The following is a 21,259-nucleotide window of genomic DNA, read 5'->3' as shown; positions in this document are numbered from 1 at the left end:
ATTAATGGTTGACCACAGGTGTTTAATGACAAACACAATCTGAAGTAACTAAAAAAAAAGTCAAGTCTTTATGAATACACAGAGGAACCACTGTACAAAAAGTAACTGATCTCTTGAATTTAGTAATTGGCTGAATCTCCTTTGCAGCAACACTCTCATAAGTAGCTACAGGACATTTTCTGTAACTACTAATGAGAAATTAGAAGATGAAATTTGGACTGGCCCTCCTATAAAACTGTCTCAGTTTATCAGTATTTAAGGGATGATGTAATTCAGCAGCTTTCTTCAGGTCATGCCAACAGGATCTCAACTGGAAAGTCAGGTTTTTGAAAGTCAGGACTTTCAAAAACCTTCAATAATCCCATCCCTTGTGCACTTGTGTGCTTCGACTCATTATCTTATTGCTTCAAACCTGCGGCCCTGGGGGGTGGGGGGTGGCACGATGCACCTCCACTGTGCTTCACAGATGGAATAAGATTTTAGTGTTGGTCTGCATGACCATTTGTCCTCCCCACACAGTGCCGTGCACTTTAACCGAGAAGTTAAAAAGAACCAGCCAACATTTTTATGTTCTTCTCTTACTGCAGTCTGTGCACGATGAAGGTCCGGCAAAGTTGTTGTGATGACGGCACCATTTACACCAACAATCTTTATTGAGAAGAACAGACTGTCAGTAACCACAATTTATCTTTATTTGTGTGTGTGTCAGGGTTATAATAGTTTTGGATTTTACATTATCGTTTAGTTTCAGTTAGTTTTACTTTTGTTTCTCTAATTCAGTTAGTTGTAATTAGTTTTCAGAGTGGTTTTGCTCATTTTTATTAGTTTTTAGCTTTAATTTTAGGTTTAATGCTTAGTTTTAGTTTAGTTTCGTTAGTTTCAGTATTAGTTTTAGTATTTTCATACCTAATCAGGTGCAAGATTCAATGCGCAAAAGTGACTATTGTGTAATAAAAACTCAAGATACCATAAAGAAATATATTCAACAACCAACAGTTCACAAGACAGCAGCACTACATGCTAAATGTGTAATAATTAGGACACACATGAACATCAACAGGGAGAAACAAAGAAAAATATGAACTCCCAAACTCAATAAATTCTACAATAAACTCCCAATAAACTCCAGTGTCAGTGCAGTAGATTAACAACACCTACATGTGGTGTTTGACAAAAACAAACTCTTTGAAGGAGTTAAAGCTCAAATCCAGCTGCATCCTGATGTTCTCACCACCTGAAGCTGCTTCTGTTTTTGGAGCTAGCTTGGTTAGATGCTCGCTAATTAAACTTGCAGGGTCTTTGCGGCCTCTGTACACAACCTACGGAAGTGTCCGACGTCATGTCCGCATTTCTGTTTGTGTAGCTGTGTGTGTTGTGTGTGTTAATTACCTTGTGGTCGTGTGCTACGGTGCCAAGCTGGGACTTTTTTGGTCCTCGCTCTTTGTGTTCAGTTTTTTTGGCTGCAAACATATTTGTCCCTGTTTTTCCACTTCCTTCATTTCCTTACGTCCATTCCGACAGCAGTCTCCCTCCAGGAATTGCTGACATTTGTGAGTCCTTATATTGATGCTTTGATTATTATTCCTGATTGTTATTCTCTCACTGATAAAGTAGACGGAAACGCACAAGGGACTGAACAGGTTCATCACAGCGTGCGGCAGCGTGGACCCGCTCTGGACCGGTCGGTTCAGAGCGACTCTGCTGCTTTCTCGTGCGCGCGCACGCACACAGCTGCCCCGACGGCGCTCCCAGTTTAAACTCGGAGAGCGGAAAAATGATCAATCTACAATAATTTCATTTAGTTTTTTAAACTCACAATACAGTTTAGTTAGTTATCGTTTTTTCCTTTTAATTGTAGTTTTTATTTATTTCAGTTAACGACAGTGTTTTTTCAATTTCAGTTTTCGTTCGTTTTCGTTAACTATAATAACCCTGGTGTGTGTGTGTGTGGGGGGGGGGGGGGGGGGCATTGAATACCCACACTTTAAATCTCATCCAACACCAAGTAGGTTTTGGAGAAGTCCTAAGCACAGAGGTTTGCATCCTTTGTTTCAGCCTGGACTGTGATTGATTACTCAGTGTATTCACTAAAAACATGAAAGGAACTGTCTGTGTGTCTGTAGTTACATTTAGTTTGTCTGTGACTGAAAGCAATGCAGAAATCTCAACTTTCTCGTAGCTCTTTTTTTCCTTGTGTTTCCTTGCGTCCGCCTGCCTCACAGGATGAAAACACTAACTATGAACTGAGGGATTTGTTAAACATACCTGAGGCTCATTAATCAGTCACAGTTCACTTTCAGTGTTTGTGCTTCAACACGAAGATGATGATGATAGCTAATATGTAATAGTCTGAAGGGGGTTATGTAACCAGTTCTGGAAAGCATCATAGATCGCAACTAAACATTCACGTTTCAGTCAAACTGAGTGTGTCTGAGCGCACTCACTGCTCCGAGGTGAAAATGTAGCCAATGACATTTCGGGTGGCGATGATAACAGATCCAACCAAACAGGCAACTGCGACTGTGGTGGACACACAAAGTAAGAAACATCATGAGAGAGCAGCTTACATTTCATAGAGAGAAACTGAACTCTTAACCTGCATTTTCAGGAGCTGTTTTTCTATGTTTAAAGTGCTTTAAGATTTTTGTGTTAACACCACCTGTAAGTTATTTATCATTACTTATTTTGATTCTTTGCGTTGCCTTAATTTCTTTTTAAGAGCACTGATTTCTTACATGCACAGATGATGGGAACTTTGCAGGATAGCTTGGCCTGTTCGGGATTTCCTGCACCGAGTGCATTTCCAACTCTCACACTGGCAGCAACAGAGAATCCTAGTGGGCTCTGAAAGGAGAGTAATAGTGATACATTGTTACTGTGTAAATGCACTGTATTAAATTTCACAAAAATAAATGCCTGCATTAAAGGATCAGGTTTAAAGCTATGAGTGAAATGGCACCACTGCCACGCAGTAAATTCAAAACTAGAGCCAGGAGCCGGTTAGCACAAAGATTGTAGCACTGCATTCTTTTAAGCACAGTGCAAACACTTGGCCTTTCCACCTGGGGTGGTGAGCGTTAATGAGCATGTGCAGCAAAGCCAGAAAACTTTTGGTTGCATGTATCAGGTGAGCAATTTTCATACAAGTACGGATGGGCGGATATTACAGTCTCTCCAATAACAGGAAAGGGAAAGTGAAAAGAAGTTACCATGTAAGCTACAATGCATATCTGGTATGCAATGGACTGAGCTCCCAGTTCAACCTCACTTATCATGCCAGCCAGGAATCCTCCTATTTCAAATATCCACCAGGACAAACAAATCATAAGCATACTGGGAATGGCCAACTTGATGAAGAGACCCCACTCCTGCAGACAGTCAAGCGTCCAACCTGCAGGCCGAAAGTTCAGTAAAAAAAAGGAAACAGGATTTAAGAAGCCGTAATAAAATAAACATGATGAAAGATAGGCGTCTTCATGCTGTGGTCAAAATCTCCACAAAATGGAGATGAAAACTGACCTCCCCATGTGCTTCTGTGCAGACCCCTCCAGCAGATGTAAACATATAGGAACAAAGCCAGCAAATACTGAGAGATGGCATTGGATGCTGCAGATCCGCTTCAACAGAACCACAAGCAGCAGAATTTAGAGCAAAAATAGAAGTAGAGGTACTTAAGAAATATTTAGATGTTAAGAAATATTTCATTTTGATTATAACATTTGTCTCTAATGTACTGTTTTATATGCATAAAGTCTTTGTTCATCTTTGTATCTAAATTTTAAAAACTCAGTGTGACTGTAAAATATTAAGATTAAATAAAAAGCCTACAAAACTCTTTTTTTTGTTACGCAGCCTCTGCCAACACATAAGTAACAAAATCAGATAAATAAAATTTTACACAGTTAGGGTTTGGTGCAGACTCTCTACACAAACCTAACCATTTTAGCTCCATTCTCCCCCACCCCTCTTTTTTAAACTAACTTTATTCTCATAGGCTTCCCTTGGCAAACGGGGCTGGAACAGCAGGTGGGTACGGCTCCTGTGCACAGCCCCACAGCTCTATGCATCATTACATCATCACAATTTTGGCCATGTTTCATATGAACATACCCCGTTGTAACCACAGACAGCAGCGAAGCTTCTGCATCTGAAAAGTGAAACCAATGTGGAAGTGACTCAAACCTGCATTCTTTTTAAAGGCCACCAGGGGGCGGTAGCTGTGGTTGCAATAGAAAACAGCCCCAGGTCGTTGCACAGGGTTGACTAAAGTCGGGACCCTTAAACTCACTAACAGTTATTGAGTTTATTGGTTAATTCTGAAGAAAACATTAAGTGCATTTTGTACATTTTGGTCACTCCAAGAGTCAGAAAGAAGGAATATTCGGAATATGCTGCTTATATAAGGACTTCTGATTGATTCAGCATGTGGCTTCACAGCCAGCTCTGCCCTTTGTCTCTTTGCCACTTGAGGCTTCAAAACAGGAAACCACCTTTCATACCGTCTCTGACTGCAACAATATATATGTGACAGGACACAAGAAAATGCATATCTGGTCACCTTTAACGCATGTTAGCATGTGTTAGCATGGTAAGACTACAGTCTATGGTTAGGACACTGAGGTACACGTTAAGCAGGGGTATAAATGATGGATACTCGGACTCACCATCTAAATCACAAAATTAATATTTCCTGTTGTTTTAAAGCTAACTGCGCCCTGTTTCTGTGTGTATCTGTACACCACTAATCTAATAAAAACTCACGCCACGCCCAACTCCAGGGGATAGAGGAAGATGTAGTTGATGGCTGCATTGAAGACGTTTCCAACTGCTCCAGTTAGAACCTGAGGCCACATAATTCCCTGCAATCAAGGGAAAAACTCTGTCCATTTAAATTACCCTAGCATTGCCATAAATCTCATGTCATACACGATGTTTATTGCCTTGTGTTATGATACTGGACCTGATTTTGTAGATATTTCCCAAGCAGTTGGTACATAAAAGCAGCCTAAAGATAGAAAACAGACAATAAAAATATAAATGGTACATTGAAGATTTTAATCAGAGCCAATCTATGGAGAGCTTGTTCACTTCCTGTTAATCCAACGATACTTAAGGTGGCTGCATTTCACCTGGAGGGCATTCACGAGGCAGACCTCGGTGAATAGGAGCGGACAGAGTTAAATGGTTACAATAATTATGCTCCTGCTGTTGTCATGCTGGTTGGTTAAGGCTTTAAAACCGGATATAATCGCTAAACAGCACCTGTTTCAAAGTGATAACTACGTCGATGTTTGGAGCATAAAAAAAACTGAAAGTTGCATGTAAGAAGCAGCTGGTCGTGATGGTCGAACGTGACATCAATTCTCTGCTGCTGCTCGTCTGATTCCCAGAAATCACATCTGATGTTCCTAAAACTTTGTAAGTGGTTAAATATTGTGTTTAAAAACATTGATGATTCTGTTCATCTGGACGTATCGTTTTCAGTGGGAGACACATTTCGCCACTTATCCAAGTGGCTCGAATGAGTGACTTCACTGAAGAAGACACCAAGTATGCAGGTGTTTGGACTGTGTGAGGAAACCCACGCAGGCACAGGGAGGAACCCCACAGAGAAAGGCCCGAAACCCAGAAACTTCACGCTGTAAGTTACTGATATTACTGATACACTTTCCAAAAGTATTCGCTCGTCTGCCTTTAAACACATACGAACTTGAGTGATATCCCATTCTTAATCCATCAGGTTAAATATGTTGTCACAGCTTCAACTCTTCTGGGAAGGCTTTCCACAGGTTTAGGAGTGTTTATGGGAAATTTTGACCATTCTACCAGAAGTGCATTTGTGAGGTCCAGACACTGATGCGGGATCAGAGGGCCTGCCTCTCAGTCTCCACTCCAATTCAGCCCAAAGGTGTTCTGTCAGGTTGAGGTCAGGACTCTGTGCAGGCCAGTCAAGTTCTTCCACACCAAACGTTGTCTTTATGGAGCTGCTTTTGCACTGGTGTGCAGTCATGTTGGAACAGGAAGGGGCCATCCCCAAACTGTTCCCACAGAGTTGGGAGACTGAAATTGTCCAAAATGTCTTGGTATACTGAAGCATTAAGAGTTCCTTTCACTGGAACTAAGGGGCCGAGCCCAACTCCTGAAAAACACCCCCACACCATAACCCCCCTCTACCAAACTTTACACTTGGCACAATGCAGTCAGACAGGTACCGTTCCCCTGGCAACCACCAAACCCAGACTCCTCCCTCAGATTGGCAGATGGAGAAGTGTGATTCATCCCTCCAGAGAACACGTCTCCACTGCTCTAGAGTCCAGTGGCGGCGTGCTTTACACCACTGCATCAACGCTCTGCATTGAGCTTGGTGATGTAAGGCTTGGATGCAGCTGCCATGGAAACCCATCCATGAAGCTCTCTACACACTGTTCTTGAGCTGATCTGAAGGTGAATGAATGAATGAATGAATGAATGAAATTTATTGCCATGTGGGTGAACAAGTTCACACATTGGAAATTGCAGTTACAGAACACCATCCAAGAATACACAAAACACACACACATGGGGGGATATGTGTCCTGGGGTCATGCAGCCGACTTGCAGCGCTACCTTGGCAGGAGGAGAAAACAACACATCATGGGGAAGTTAGGTTAAAAAAAAAGTCATCTGGTACAGTGCTCAAAAAGAGCACTATACCAGGGTCCAAAAAAACCACCTTAGCAAAGCATTTGCACATGTAAGCTAGGACAGCGGCGCAGATGGAGACGAGAGGTGGGGGCACTGTGGAGCCAGATGCCAGGTTCCAGCCAAAACAGTTCGCTGATAGTGGTGGAATTTCATCAGCGGCCGTGATACACCAGACCCAGCTTCGCAAATCACACGCGGAGTGGGGGGAAGAGCAGCCGCACACAGAGCCCTGGAGAGAGATATGGTTGCCAACCCAAGGCCGGCAGGGGAGCCGAATTCCTGATAACAAATGTTGTTTTGGAACAGGCTGCTTGTTTTTCCAACAGCCTTCAGTCTTACTGGGAAACCATTCAAGAGAATGCCCAGTTTGCCAGATCCATGTTTCAATCTTGTTCTTATTCGGACAGTGTGTAAAAGACGCTCTCACAGCAAGCAGCAAGCGGAGAGATGGGGAGGGCAGGGAGAGAGAGATAGTGCGACCGTCTCCGACAAGAGCAGGAAAAAGAATCACATGAAGAAGAGGTCACATGAAGGTTGGAGGTCTGTAGTGATTCACTCTGCAGAAAGTTGGCGACCTCTGTGCACTATGACCCTCAGCATCCACTGACCCCACTCTGTGATTTTACGTGGCCTACCACATCGTGGCTGAGTTGCTGTCATTCCCAATCGCTTCCACTTTGTTATAATCCCACTAACAGGTGACTGTGGAATATGTAGTAGTGAGGAAATTTCATGACTAGACTTGTTGCACAGGTATCACCCGATCATCACTGAGCCCCTGAGAGCGACCCATTCTTTCACTAATGTTTGTAGAAGCAGTCTGCATGCCTAGGTGCTTGGTTTATACACCTGTGGCCTTGGAAGTGATTGGAACACCTGAATTCAATGATTTGGATGGATGAGTGAATACTTTTGGCAATACAGTGCATTTGCCACCATTAACTGTGCCTTGATGCACAGGATCATGAGGGAAAACAGAATTCATCAAACTCACCGGGAGAGCAGGCATGAAGATTTTCACGTAGACCTGGGCGAGACTTCAAGTCAGAGAGACAAACACATAATGGTTCCACTCTGCAAAGAAAGTGAGCATATTGCAGTTTCTGATCCCTTCGTTCCTATTAAACTTACCTGGAGACCTCTGGACTCTGTTTGAATGCAAGTAAGAGGGGTTCAGTGTTGATGAGGACGGCCCAGCAGGGGAAACAGGCCAGCAGCAGGATCAGGACCCCCCTCTGGAGAATCACACCCACACGCTTCAGGTTACCGCTCCCATACGTCTGCAAGAAGCAGGCAGACAAAGAGTAACTGACCAGATGAATAAGCAACAGTTCAAGAAAACAAACTTGATACCAAAAGCTCCCTTTTGAAGTTGTTTAAGAAAAAAAAATAGGCCCCAACCTGAGATATCAGGGTATCACAAGTCGCTGATAAACCGGTGCCAACAGAAATACCAGTGACATTAACCACCTACAAAAATAAAAAAATAAAATAAAGCAGCATTTTTGCAAACATTTTAACAACCATTAATAATCCAGAGGAAGTGTATCTGCTTACCGCAGCTGCAAGTGACACTCCTGCTAGTTCGGTTTTCCCCAAATGACCACAGAACACCACACTGATGATACTGATCATGAAGACCATCAGCTGGGAAACGACCTGGGAAAACAAAATCAAACACCATCATTATTAGCCTGCAGATATTTAAAAACTAACTAAATAAAGGACTGTTTGGATTGAAACAGTTTTTTGAAACAAAAGATATCAAAACGCTTTTTTTTTTAAACCGACTTTGTGAAGGTAATCTCAGTGCAGAGCTTTCATTTCATTTACGATGAATTTTCATTTGCTTGTGTAAGCAACACCTCATCCTATCCTGGCCTAAAATATCTGATGTTCTGTGAATTTATATATATATATATATATATATATATATATATATATATATATATATATATATATATATATATATATATATATATATATATATTTTATTTATTTTTTTTTTTTTAAGTATAGATTGAGCTTCTAATGATACACTAGAGGTCAAATTCATCATTTCATACTGATGTAAGGACAGACCAACATTTTTTAAGTACCAACAAGGATTTAAATTCATATGGAATATTTAGAAGTGCCAAAATATTGTAAAGTTCTTTTGGATATGATTTGATCTGTGCTTCAATGGGGTATGCAAATATATTTGCACAAGTATAACAGTGTTCTTGCATGTTGGCCAACTCTGTGTTTATAAAAAAGCGCCTACACTTCGAAAAATAAAATGCTGGTGCTGCTAATTTGGAAAACTCCAAGTATGGCCTCATGCTACCAGTAGTGACACTGACTCTAATCAAATGCAAAACTAGCTAAAAAAAAAAAAAAAAGATGAGGAGGGAAAAATGTGAGTGGCCTGAACCTATAAAACCATTCCTGTTTTGGGGGTTGTCTCATTTTTGCCCCTCTAGTGCACCCACAGCAGAAACTGATTAACAACCCCCCCTGCTACTTACCCGATCAGATCAATATCACAGTTTAACTGACTTGATGACACACTCTCATACTCACTGAAAAAAAGTGATGTGAAATCAAAGCATTAACCAGTAAGCAGCTTATTCTAACTCACGTCCAAATGTCAGAAAACAGGCTATTAAAAAAAAATTAACGTAAGGGGAAAAAAAATGGAGACCTTATGTCGAAATTGTTTTTTTTTTTACTTCATAACCAGATTGGAAAGCTCTCATATTTAGGAGATTGTTACAAGAACTAGAAGGTGAGTCAGCCTAAGAACCAGCAGGTTTTTAAGGTTTCATCTTCATCAAAACAAGCCAGCGACAGCTGCGAGTATATCTGATGGAAGGTGCACAAAGGGCACAGGTAACAGTCAGCTCGGAGCTCTATTCTTGCACACAAATACAGGCTAAAGTACTGGACTCCCACTGCAGCCTACAGGCTCACTGCACACCTGTACTGTTCGGGGGACTTCTCCAGTGTGAAGTAGTTAACTGAGGGTCGTCAGTGCACCTAACGGTACACGGAGGGATCCGCTCTTACCACCGGTCCTGCCAGTTTAACAAGCTGTAGCAGCTCATTCCAGTATACCGGCGGAATAACACAGCGGGTGCTCTCAAGGCAAGAAGAGGATCCTTCACCGGAGCTCCGAACAGACCGAAGTTCATTCCAGTCTCCGTTCACTCCGTTTAAATGTTCTGCTTCCGGTGCCGGTGGACCCCCCATAACCAGAAAAACGGAACGCTCTCAACCGACCTGATTCCCAGAGCTGCCTTCACCGTTTACCGGGTCGTCCCTGCAGTCACGGAAACATGCCAACAAAGCTGGGACGCGTAGGACTGCAGGTGTTCCAGGTTGGATCCCCTCGGGCTTCCCCCAAAAGGCACGTGATAGATATGACGTCAGGGACGAGGAACTGCTGTTGACGGAAAGCATGCGGTGTGTTTTATGAAAACTGTCTTCACAACAGTGTGCGGTCTACGGATAATTTATCGAAAGCCCTTTATATATATATATAAATATATAAAAATATGAATAAACTTTCCGCAAGTTTATTCCAGAGTGTCTTCAACATACACGTATATACGTAGACGCCGCATTGGGCGCGTGATACGTCAGCGCGTCCGCCATACTGGCTGTGGCAGATCTGCGCCGTAAACTGATCCAAGTTAATGGGCTGAACCTCATAATTGATGCGTCTCATTCACACATCAACTAATATATATTGAAATACTGATAGGCTAAAAAAATAACGTAACTTTCTCTGATAATTATAAATGTTAAATACTCTACCAATATTTGTAACCCTGTTAATGTGATGATAAATGTTTACAATAACCAGATCCTGACATGCAGATATAATGCAGATATAACATCTGCAGGTTTCCGAATTAAAAAAAAACAAACTTTATGTTCAGTAATTTTTATCAATTTAAGTATTATTAATGACAATCTTTAAGACACAAAAAATGAACAAATCTTACAAATTAAAATAAAACACTGCGTTAGGCTCTGATCTACTTCATTTTCTGTCAGCAACGAAACAGGATACTAAAATTAAAGATCCATGTTTTATTGCATACAATTATATAAATTAAAAAGTTTGGTTGAGGAGTTCTACAACATGAAAGTTGGCGCAGGCCTCAAGCACCCCCAGTATCAGGTGGCACTGCCGCCCTCTAGTGCTAAAACTATTTAATGCAGCCACATGAACAGATGCAGGTGGCTGTGCTGCTGCTCTCTGTACAGCCTGAAAAATGTGACGTGACAGGGAAAACCAAAACGACAGAATTAACTGTCTGCAGGGTGAAGACTGTCTGTTCTTCCTTTCTTGTGTTATAAAACTTATTTTGAACTGTGCATGTTTGTAGTTCCTGTTTAACTTTATGGTTGTTCTTAGGATAACTTTTAGTCTCGTGATATTACCAAGCCTTTGAAGATTAGCTTTCTATTGTATTGCTCTACAGTGATTTAAAAAAAAAAAAAGGCAACATTTACAACACAAAGTCTCTCTCTCCCCTCACCCCCAACCAGTCAGAACTGATGACTACCCATCCCTGAGCTCCCCCCCAGTCCCTGTTTCTCATGCAGCTCCTTGGGAAAATTAATTGCCCATCCCTGCTTTAGAAGGACCTGTGCTCACAGTCTGCAGAGCAACTGACATTCGCCAGAGAACATCAGAACTGGCAAGACTGCCAGTGGCGCCCTGTTGTCTTCACAGATGAGAGCAGATTCATACTGAGCACATGTGACAGATGCCACAGCATCTCCAGACTCTTTCACATCTATCACACGTGCTCAGTGTGAACTCTGATCATCGAGTATTACCTTAACTTTTTTGAACAATTTAGTTTTACCTTGTTTTTTCCTGCCTTGGTGACTATCAGCCCCTTTCCAACTGTCTTCACCTGCTGCGTTAATTATGTTAACAACACAGCCAGCTGAGGCTTAAAATTCAACTGTGAAGTGATGGAGCCAAGAGAAAAATGCAGAATAATTACAATAAATACCATCCCACACATCCATCGTCCTAAGTTCCCCTTTATGATTAAGGAATGTGTCAAAATGTGTTGTTTTGCATCCAGAATTTGCACTCCTGGTTGCATTGTTCGTCTGACTCAGCAAAGATACTGGTGGATGAACACTCAAAGGAATCATAAAAAGATCATAACATAGTTTTTAATGGTGGGAATTGAGCATTACAAAGCAAGCGCAAACTTCATCTTTCAGTCATTCACAGATAAAATCCCTGAAGAGACAACAATGCATTTTATGGATTATAACAGCATGCTTTGTGAGCACAGATGATTAAAAAAAAAAAAAGGGTTTTCCATCATTCCTTTTGGAGAAAACGTGTACACGGAGATCATGACGAAACTGCTGCAAACTGGAAAAAAATAACAGCGGAAAATATCATGTTGCAACCAAATGAAACAAAACAGTACAAGTGAATAAAAGTGTTTCAGCTGCTGTTATAAACATAAAGAGAAACACTGTTAGCAATTTTCTGTATCCCCGGTACTGAAGCGGTGAAATTACCTTCGCTAGTTATTTCTCCAGTGAACATGCAGGTCTCGTGTGCATCAAGCCTTTAAAACATTCCCAGTGAAAATGCTGCCATACAAACAGCTTATCCACAATAATAAACTTGATGCAAATCGGTGTTGCACATAATTTTCGTGTCAAAGAAATCTAAAAAGAGGCTGTGAGCCAATCACTGGATCTGACCAGCCTACACAACGTGCCAATCAAAGGCTGAAAAAGCTCACACATTTATTCACGGGTACTGCATTCTGTGGCCAAACGATGTCACCGGTTAAGTCATGTTTGTGGTCATACTGGGAAATCTCTCATAATGCACTTAGTGTAAGGGACAGGTTAGTTCAAGTCAGTCTTCTTTCAGCATCCTCAGAGCTCAAACTCAAGACTTGAAATTCTTACAGACCTACATCACATACCATAAATGCCCATTGGTAAAAGCATCTTCTATAGCCTGCAGATTCTTGCAGGATATAGAAAAATAAATAAATATATGGAAAATACTACAGGGGGGTTGTAACAGTAATGCCACCACGCACCGGGAGGTTTCAGTCAAAGACAAAATAACTGAAAGAACAGCTGACGAACGTCCACAGATCCTATCAAACGTCTCTGCAAAAGGACAAAAAAGTTGAATGTGTTGTTTCATAAAATCCTATACCGCGCATACATCAGCATTCCACTACTAGGTTTATAAAATAGCAAATGGCTTCAGGCTTGAAATCCTCAAATCATGTCCCACACTAGTTTTTTTGGTTTTGTAAACATTAACATTCAGAAAAAGTCCTCACTGACATCCTGGAGAATGTAAAGATATACTATATAAGAATCTGTAAACTGCAGTCAGATGATCGGAGGAAACTGAGTTAAAATGGTCAGTCAGTTGAACAAAAGGCCAGTGTATGAATGGATGAATCAGAGTTACTCTGTGTCAGTTACATGTGTGCTTGTGCATGTGTGAAAAAGGCCCACTACTCTGACACACCGCTGCGCCTCTGTCTAAAGCTGTGACTGTAAACATTTCCAAATTTCTTCCTTGACATTCTCGCTCAGACAAACTGCAGTATCTCATTAAATAAACCAATCAATCAATAAATAAACAGTTAATAACATAGAATACATTCAAGTACATTAGCTCCTCAATACTGGAATGCAAGCTTGCAGCACTCTACAGTCTGGCTCTTGGCTTTCTGGTTGGTTGGTTTGCTACAGTTTGTGCACAGCTGCTCAGTCACCACATGCACCTCGGCGATCTCTGCTTCGTTAACCAGACAAAAATTGTAGATGGGCTCCAGCTTCTGAGCTTTTGTTGAACAGCACCGCAAGCTTCACTGCCAAGAGTCCCAGGTCACACTCATCCCACACCTACAGCAGCTGTGGGCTCACCGGTGACCTTGTGTGTGGAGCTGCACGCCACAGGTTGCAAGGCCGAAGGTCATTTCTTGAAGGGCTGTGGTCCCCTCATAGTGCGGTGAGGGTGCGGAACAGCTGAGTGAGGCAGAAGACTGAGGCTGTGAGTGCTGTGCACTGTTTGGCTAGCAGCTTCGTGCTCAGGTCCTGGCAGCTGCGTTTGCTGCTGGCACGCTCCGCCGCCAGGCAAAAGTCCCTGAATGAGCGGGCCACATCTGCCAGACCTGCAACGGCCTCTGTGTTCCTCCGGTCACACCTGTCGCACCCGGAGAACCAGAGACACACACCTGCCAGCTCCACCAGGGTCCGGAAACTGTCGGCCAGAGAGTGAAGCATTTCCTCTGGGCTCTGTCCAATCCCCACCACCTTTTGGCAGCCTGACATCAGCCGCCGTGCCTCCATCTGGAGCACCCTCTTGTTCTCTGTAAAGTGAGCAGGGCAGGTTTCTCTTGGGTGACGAGCTCTGTGACCTCCTACAGATCGGTCAGCATTGCTACCTTCCAGGATAGAAAGAAGCTGGTCCACATCTAAGCGGAGTACTTGGAAACCCGTGGGAGGTTCTGGGTAGCGCTGCTGACCCAGCCGACTGATGGTCTCCTTGTGCGTTTGAGGCGTGAAAGAATCAGAGGTGTCCGAGAGAGGTGAGAGGAGAGGGCTGAGCTCAGAGGTAGAGGAGGAAAAAAGGATGGAGCGAGGAAAAGAGGGGGAGTGGGAGGAGGAAGTGGAAAGAAAAGAGTGAATCGGAGAAGAGGTCATTAGAGGAAGACCTGCTTCAGAAGTCTGCGTTACTCCACTGCTCTGTGTGCGACAGGAGAACTCGTAGACTGTCAGCTCATCGTCAAAGCTGTCCTCACTGCTGAAGCAGTTTGTGTAAACCGCCGGGCAACCGCAAGCATCCAGCGGCACCTGCACCCCCTCTACGACCGAGTCACATCCAGACGCTAGCACAGAACCACAGCCGAACTCAGACTTCAAGGGTGGAGCAGACACCACTTCGGCCTGGGTCTTTGTCTCTGTTGGATCCTCGCAGATAGTGAACACTCTGCAGCCTGAGGAAGGTGTTTTTGGTGAGCCTGAAACCTTCTCTGAAGGTCGACAAAGGCCCATCAAAGGCCTGTCGCTACTGTTCCTTCTTACTTTCTGCGGCTGAAAAGTGAGTCTGGGCCCATTTAGATTTTCTGTGGTCACAACTATCGCAGGAGGGATGGAAGGTGATCGATTGCTTGTTTTATAACCTGGTATGTCTTCATCTGGACTTGTGAGTTTGATGTTCAGTTCTGGAGCGTCTTTTATGGGACCAGGAGTGTCCATCTTTAAACCTGTGGCATCTCTTTGGAGTTGGCTCACTACGGAGGTTGGGGGCACTGTTATGGGTCCTGGTGTGTCCTTGTCAGGTCCAGAGTACAACAAATTTCGATGTTGGGGCTTAGGCTCAGTCTGAACAGGTAGCTCAGAGCTGACCTCCTTCACCTCTGTCCCTGAATGAAAACTCGTTGCCAATATTGTGTCTACAAAAAATTCCCCGTCCACCTCTGATCCTGTGACCGTTGTATCCGAATCATCCGAATCCACCGACTCAGCAGTCGCGCCCACTTCTAAGTCAACAGTTTGTGTGACATCATTAACATCTGTTACTTGGATGGCGACCTCTGCTTTGTCCCTGCTGTTGTCCTCAGCAGGACTCTGGGCCATATTCCCAATCCCTGTTTGATTGAGAGACTCTTGGGATCGTGATAAATATAGAGGCAACTGTTGAATCTTCCCCCTAAGAGTTGATGCAGATAATCGGCCCATGATGGCAGGGGAACAGGTCTGGAAGAGGAAATGAATTGGAGAAGCAGGTTGTTTGGAAAGATCCTGGATCACAGTTGTGTTAGTCTTTGCTAGCTTAGGATCAGCTAAACTGTCTTTAGCTTCAGCACTCGGCATAGTGGTTCCGCTTCCGGGTTTGTCCACATTTTGGTTTGAAGCATTGTATAATGTGATCTCGCCTTTCAGCCCAGCACCTGAATTAAAAGTAGGAGACGTGACGCTTGTTGCAGCTCCAAGCTTTGCTGTAATTGAGTTTATAGCACGAGTGTAATCAGAATGAATTCCTATGTGAGCTCCAGAGTTTGTAAGAGACTTGGTTTGTGACCCGCCTTTACCTGCTGAATTAGTTCTACACTTTGTAGCTATAGTCCTGTCATCTCTCTTGTCACTTAGTGAATTACTCACTTCATCATCATCATCATCATCATCATCATCATCATCATCAAAGACATTGTCAGAACTGGTGCTGTCTGTAACTTCGTCGCTGGCGGTCACAGCCCCGATGGCGTCGTCGTCGTTAGCGCTTGTTGTGACTTTTGCGCGTTCCCGTTCTTTGTTAGAGCGATTGTTTGTCTCTGGATCGTGTTCCTTATAATCTGAAACTGCAGTTGTGTTTTGGGTTTCTGTGTACTCGCTGGGTCCTTCCTCCTTCGCTGGACAGCCACTCTGGGAGTTGTGAAGGACTGGTATTGGGGGTAGAGGGGATGAAGGTGGAGGTGGTGGTGGTGAATATGAGGGACCTTTAAGAATGTATTCCTCTGGATTTTTTATCTCTGGTTCAATCAAACTGGACACCAAAATGCCATTACTGCCCTTTTTACTCCCCTCTGGTAAATATGGAGACAGTGTGTGGATTTCTGGTGGTGTCTGAGTACCTACAAGTGGTCTCTTCAAGCTGGACAAGAATCCTCCAACTCCCTCTTTCTTCTCTTCTTCCTCGTTACCTTTCTGTTCAGTGATTTCTTGCAAAAACATATGACTAGTGAATGGTCCATTCCCTGTCATACCCTCTGGCTCTGGCCCCTCCTCTTTCCCCTCCCCTTCCTCCTTTCCGTCACCCCTCCGGTCGGCACTCTCCTTCCCGTCTGGATCCACCCGGCAGCGGACAACAGTGATGATGGGAGACACTGCCTTCATCAGATCGGTGACCGATTTGGACTCCATTGCATCAGGTTCCATCTCCATTTCTTGCTTTCTGGTTCTGGGGGCAGGCTTTGGGTCTCTAGTCTGATCGTGAGAACCAAACCCTGAGCAGGAGCCTGATCCACGTGAGCAGCGTGTTGACAGGATAGGTTTTGACTCGAGCTGAGCAGGTTCCCCTTCAGAGTGAGTGAGTGAGGAGACGGTGGGGCTGGGATTCTTGCTTTGCTCTGAAGGTTCAGGATCTGAACTGAGCATCTGGGCATCACTGATGACTCCCAAAAGTTTTTTATGGGACTGGTTGGAGGCCAGAGCCTGCTTTGATTCCGGATCTGGCTCTGGATACGACACCCTGGAGGTGTAATCAGTTTCCATGAAGGAACGGCGCTTCCTCGACCTTTTTCTGAGCTGGAACAAAGTTTCTCTGCCTCCTCCTTCATCCTCTCTTCTTTTTCTGTCGCCTTCTGTTTCTCCATCTATGGCTGTGTCCGGCACAGAGACTCTGATATCACTGAGACTGAGTGTGCTGAGGAAGTCCAGCTTCATCTCTGTGCAAATATCTGTAAGATAGTAAAAAAAAGATGAAAAGATCAGCTAATACACAATAAACAGAGCTGCAGAAGCTGTAGCTCATAAAATAATTCTAGTTATTACATTCTAGCAGTGAGTGACTTCAATGATGGCACCAATGAAAAGAATTCTTTTCATGTGATTCGCTACAATGTTGCTCTAAATTTCTAATTTGGGGCTAACGTGGTGGTAGAAGTATATTTTACTTAAAGAGGATATATTCTGCTCATTCCCAGCTTCATGTTTTTATTTCACTCTACTAAAGTATCTTTGCATGACTCACAGTTCAAAATGAACCATTATTCATTTTATGCTGGGCCTTGAGGAGCCCCTCAGCTCATCCTCTGTGAAACGAGCTTCAAATCAAAATAATAAAAAAACTAAAGGTGCTTTTTTGCTCACAGCTGTGGGCCTGAGAGGACCATATCAAGTATAATCCCTTTTCCTCAAACAGATGCAAAAGTACAAACAAAGATTTGGAGCAATTTAAAGCTAGAGCAATGACACAAAGCATAACAGGTCCTCTTTGAGTATAAATATATCAATGTTAACAAACATATAAAAATCAAAGCAAAAATCTAATTGTAGAAGATTATATTTATCTTTATTTTTTCTTCCTTGAAAAGTAACCGGTAAGTCATTTAAATGTAGTAGAATGAAGGTATGAAGTGCTGTAGGGGAATTTAAAAATAACTATTTAAAGTAGCTAAAAAAAAGAGCCCTCAAATGCAGCTACAATGTACTCATACTCCACGAGGACTGATAAGTGTCAGCGTTTCTATGTAACGGGTAAAATGGTTCTTTTCTCGCAGCAGAGCGTGGCTGCACCCTGCTATATCATTAGGGTCAGTCGACCACATTACCATCACTGTTAGGTGTGGCCAGGAAATTTCCTGGCAATTATGTAACATTTTCTCCAATCCGGTGAATATTCTCTTTCAGGGAGTCATTGCTTCAGCCACTAGATGGCAGCAAAGCAGAATTTAGACTTTTTATTTCTGATCACTATACAGAGATATACAGATGAGCCTCACAGTGGAAATCAAATCACCTCTTGGCACAGCCCCTGATGTCGGGTCTTCTGGTGAGGTGAAACGATCCCTGGCGTCAAAGAACTCCTCATCAGAGCTGCTGTCTCCAAAGCCAGGGGGCGGGTGAAGGATGGGTACTGTCTCCAGGTCTTCATCCTGAGTGTCCTCTCCCTCCTCCTCCTTGTCTTCTTTCTGGTTATGAGGAAGGCTGCGTGCGCTGTCAGGGGTGATGTTGGAGCAGATGTTGTAGTAGCAGCGAGCGTCGCTCTGGTCAAAGTTAAACACAAAGTCTGCGTGGGAAGATGGGGAAGGGGATGACAGATGTTCTTTAAAACCACCCTCCCTGCTTACACTTCCTCCTTCTCCTGCCCCATCTGTTTCTTTCAACACATTCCTCCTCCTCCTCCTCAACTCATCTTCATCATCGTCTTCCTCGCTAGCCTCAGGAGGGCTTGGCAGGAAGTCCACAAGGCGGGAGAGCTCCGCGAAACACAGAGAGCTGTCATCGGGACAGAGGTTACCTGAAGATCTTTGGGTATCAGGAAGGCTCTGAAAGGAGGTGGAGACAGTTGAGCTGTGCTGGGGATCGGCTCCATCACCTGACCTCCTGCAAGTCCCTCCTCTTCTGTCAGGAGTTGTGAGGTGAACCACGGGATGGGAGTGAGCGGGTGGCGGGGTGAGGAGGTGAGGCTGTACGTGCCCATGAGCGTAAGGGTGAAGGTGAACCAAAGAGTGGGCGCTGATGTGACTTTGTGAAGCAGCACTGGGATGGATGGAGGAAGAGGAGCACGACATTAAGTCATCTTCCTCCAGACCATCGAGAGTGTCACTGGAGGCGCTGGTGAGGACATGCGAGTCTGTATGACATGAATCTGATACAGACGGCTGCTCCTCCTCTGCTCGCGCATCCACTTCACATCCCAGCTCCCCTTCCTGCCCAGCGTGTCTCCCCGGATCATTGTCTGTTATGTGGATCTCTATTTGTCCATAATCCTGGACTCTCTTCATCTCCTCCCTCTGCTCTGAGCTTTTCTTCTCTTCATTCTTCTCCAGCTGAGACTTTTCCTTTTTGCTGTCAGCATCCTTTTTATTTTTTAGTCTTTTATCCTCCCTGGGTTTATCTCCCCTTTCACTGCCAACTTTGTTTTTCCTTCTGTCTTTTCTGTTTCTTCCATCTGGATCTGATGAAGATCTGATTCGCAGGCAGGGCCTCTCATCAGACACGAGGCTGACCAGCGGTTCCATGTCCAAGTCTGACGAGTCATCCGAGTCACTGCCACACCGCGAGACGTAACCTGTGAACATAAATCCACATTAAACCAAGATAACGTTTATTCATTTTTACAGGTGTGATGAATGGATTGTTTTCTTTGTACCTTCCTCAGCAGAGACTCTGTGCTTCTTGGAGTCATCTATCCAGGGAAATATGTTGAGGTTGGGGTCAACAAACACTCGGCAGTACCCTGCTATTAAGCAGGACATATCCTTAGCTGCAGCTGACTCCAGTAGTAATGTAATGGGCTTTATGAAAGAGAAAGGAGAAAGAGAGGTTGTGGAAAGACATCAGCAGTGTAAAGGCACTTAGCATAAAGTTCTACCACTTTTTCTGCTGAAGTTTGAATATTGTATGCAAGAGGGTGTGCAGAATAATGTAAACAGGTTATGAAAAATAGAAATAAGTCATCTTAAACCATTTAAACACTGCTGTAAGGGTGGGATTATTTTTAAGCTGTTAAAGACGTCTGGAAGTCAGCAGTTTATTAGAAAAACTCACTGAACAGAAAGAACTGCACAATCACACGAGCCCAACATAAAACTCAAAACAAACTGCACCGATAAAGAGGTGAGCTAACAATGCTAACTGCATGTTAGGTGTCTCACCTTAATGTCCTGCAGGTATATTTTGACCAGGCTGACCTTTTCCGATTCAGGCAGCAGCTCAATGCGTGTTATGCAGGTGAATTCGGTGAGGGTGGAGAGGATGCTTTGCTTGTGGTTGACGATCTGACTCACCCCGTACCGTGCTCCCACCAACAGGGTCACCATTGATTCCCTATCCTGGAGCTGAACAACACAGATGAGGTGGAGAAAGTGTAGAGAAAGAAGACGATTCAAACTATAATCAACCACATCCTGGGAACAAACGCACACAGGTCAAAGCCTACCATCATGGTGGCACCAAAGGATTTCCCTCCAAATGACTTGAGTTCACTCAGCTCCTCCAGATAGTTGATCCGTGCCTGATCGGCTGACAGGCCCTTCTGCTTGGGATCGTACAGTGATTGGCTCTTCTTCATGTGGTAGCCGATGGCCTTCCTCAGATCTTTTTCTCGCATGTTCCTCAGCAAGGTGGACGACACAAAGTTCTCTATGCCCCAAGTCTTTCTGGAGGAAACACAGGGAAAGGCAATAATTTAGGTATGACAAAGGGAAACTTTCACCTTTTTTTTGGCTGTTCCCTTTAGGGGTCACCACATCTGCCCTCATCTCACACTATCCCAGCACCTTCGCCTGTCACACCAACCCTTGGCATGTCCTCCTTCACTACACCCATAAATCTTCTCTGTGGTCAACATCTTTTGTCCAGTGTATCCACTATCCCTTCATGCCCAAACCATCTCAGCCTCTCTAACTTTGTCTCCAAACTGCTCAACCTGAGCTCTGACGTAGCCATTTGTAATCTTTTTTATTCCAGCATTTTCAGCTTTTTCTCAGTGTAACCCAAACCTTACATCATAACAGGTCTCACTACCATCTTGTAAAACGTCTCCACCTGTCTCCACCCACTCCACCCTGCCTGCACTCTATTCTTCACCTCTCTTATACACTGTCCACCGCTTTGGATGGTTGACCCCAGGTATTTAAACTCATCTACCTTCACTACCTCTGCTCCTTACATCTTCACTCTTACACCTGTCTCCCTCTCATTCACACACAGGTATTCTGACTTAATTCCCCTTCTCTCCAGTGCATACCTCCACCTCTCCAGGCTCTTTTCCATCACTTCCTGACTCACTAACTTTCCTCTATCCTCCTCTTTTTCCTCACTTTCTTCATTAACAAAG

General features: G+C 43.8%; 1 protein-coding gene and 1 pseudogene across 1 annotated transcript in view; both read right to left on the bottom strand.

Annotated features, from left to right (window-relative positions):
* The window catches only part of LOC115773201 (multidrug and toxin extrusion protein 1-like), an 11,897-nt pseudogene extending 1,837 nt beyond the window's left edge, over positions 1-10,060 (bottom strand).
* Positions 10,061-11,883: 1,823 nt separating this feature from the next.
* Positions 11,884-21,259, bottom strand: part of frmpd1a (FERM and PDZ domain containing 1a) — a 44,337-nt gene continuing 34,961 nt past the window's right edge. The window contains exons 12-16 of the mRNA XM_030719670.1: positions 20,360-20,579; positions 20,076-20,258; positions 19,571-19,715; positions 18,215-19,489; positions 11,884-17,153 (exon numbers count right to left, since the gene is read on the bottom strand). Of these exons, the coding sequence (XP_030575530.1) occupies positions 13,693-17,153; positions 18,215-19,489; positions 19,571-19,715; positions 20,076-20,258; positions 20,360-20,579 (5,284 nt within the window). The 3' untranslated portion in view covers positions 11,884-13,692. The remainder of the gene's footprint in view (positions 17,154-18,214; positions 19,490-19,570; positions 19,716-20,075; positions 20,259-20,359; positions 20,580-21,259) is intronic.

The sequence above is a fragment of the Archocentrus centrarchus genome, chromosome 1 (genome assembly GCF_007364275.1).
Source record: "Archocentrus centrarchus isolate MPI-CPG fArcCen1 chromosome 1, fArcCen1, whole genome shotgun sequence".
Classification (NCBI taxonomy): domain Eukaryota; kingdom Metazoa; phylum Chordata; class Actinopteri; order Cichliformes; family Cichlidae; genus Archocentrus; species Archocentrus centrarchus.
Note: the sequence above shows the minus strand (reverse complement) of the source record. Positions and strands in the feature narration are given on the sequence as shown.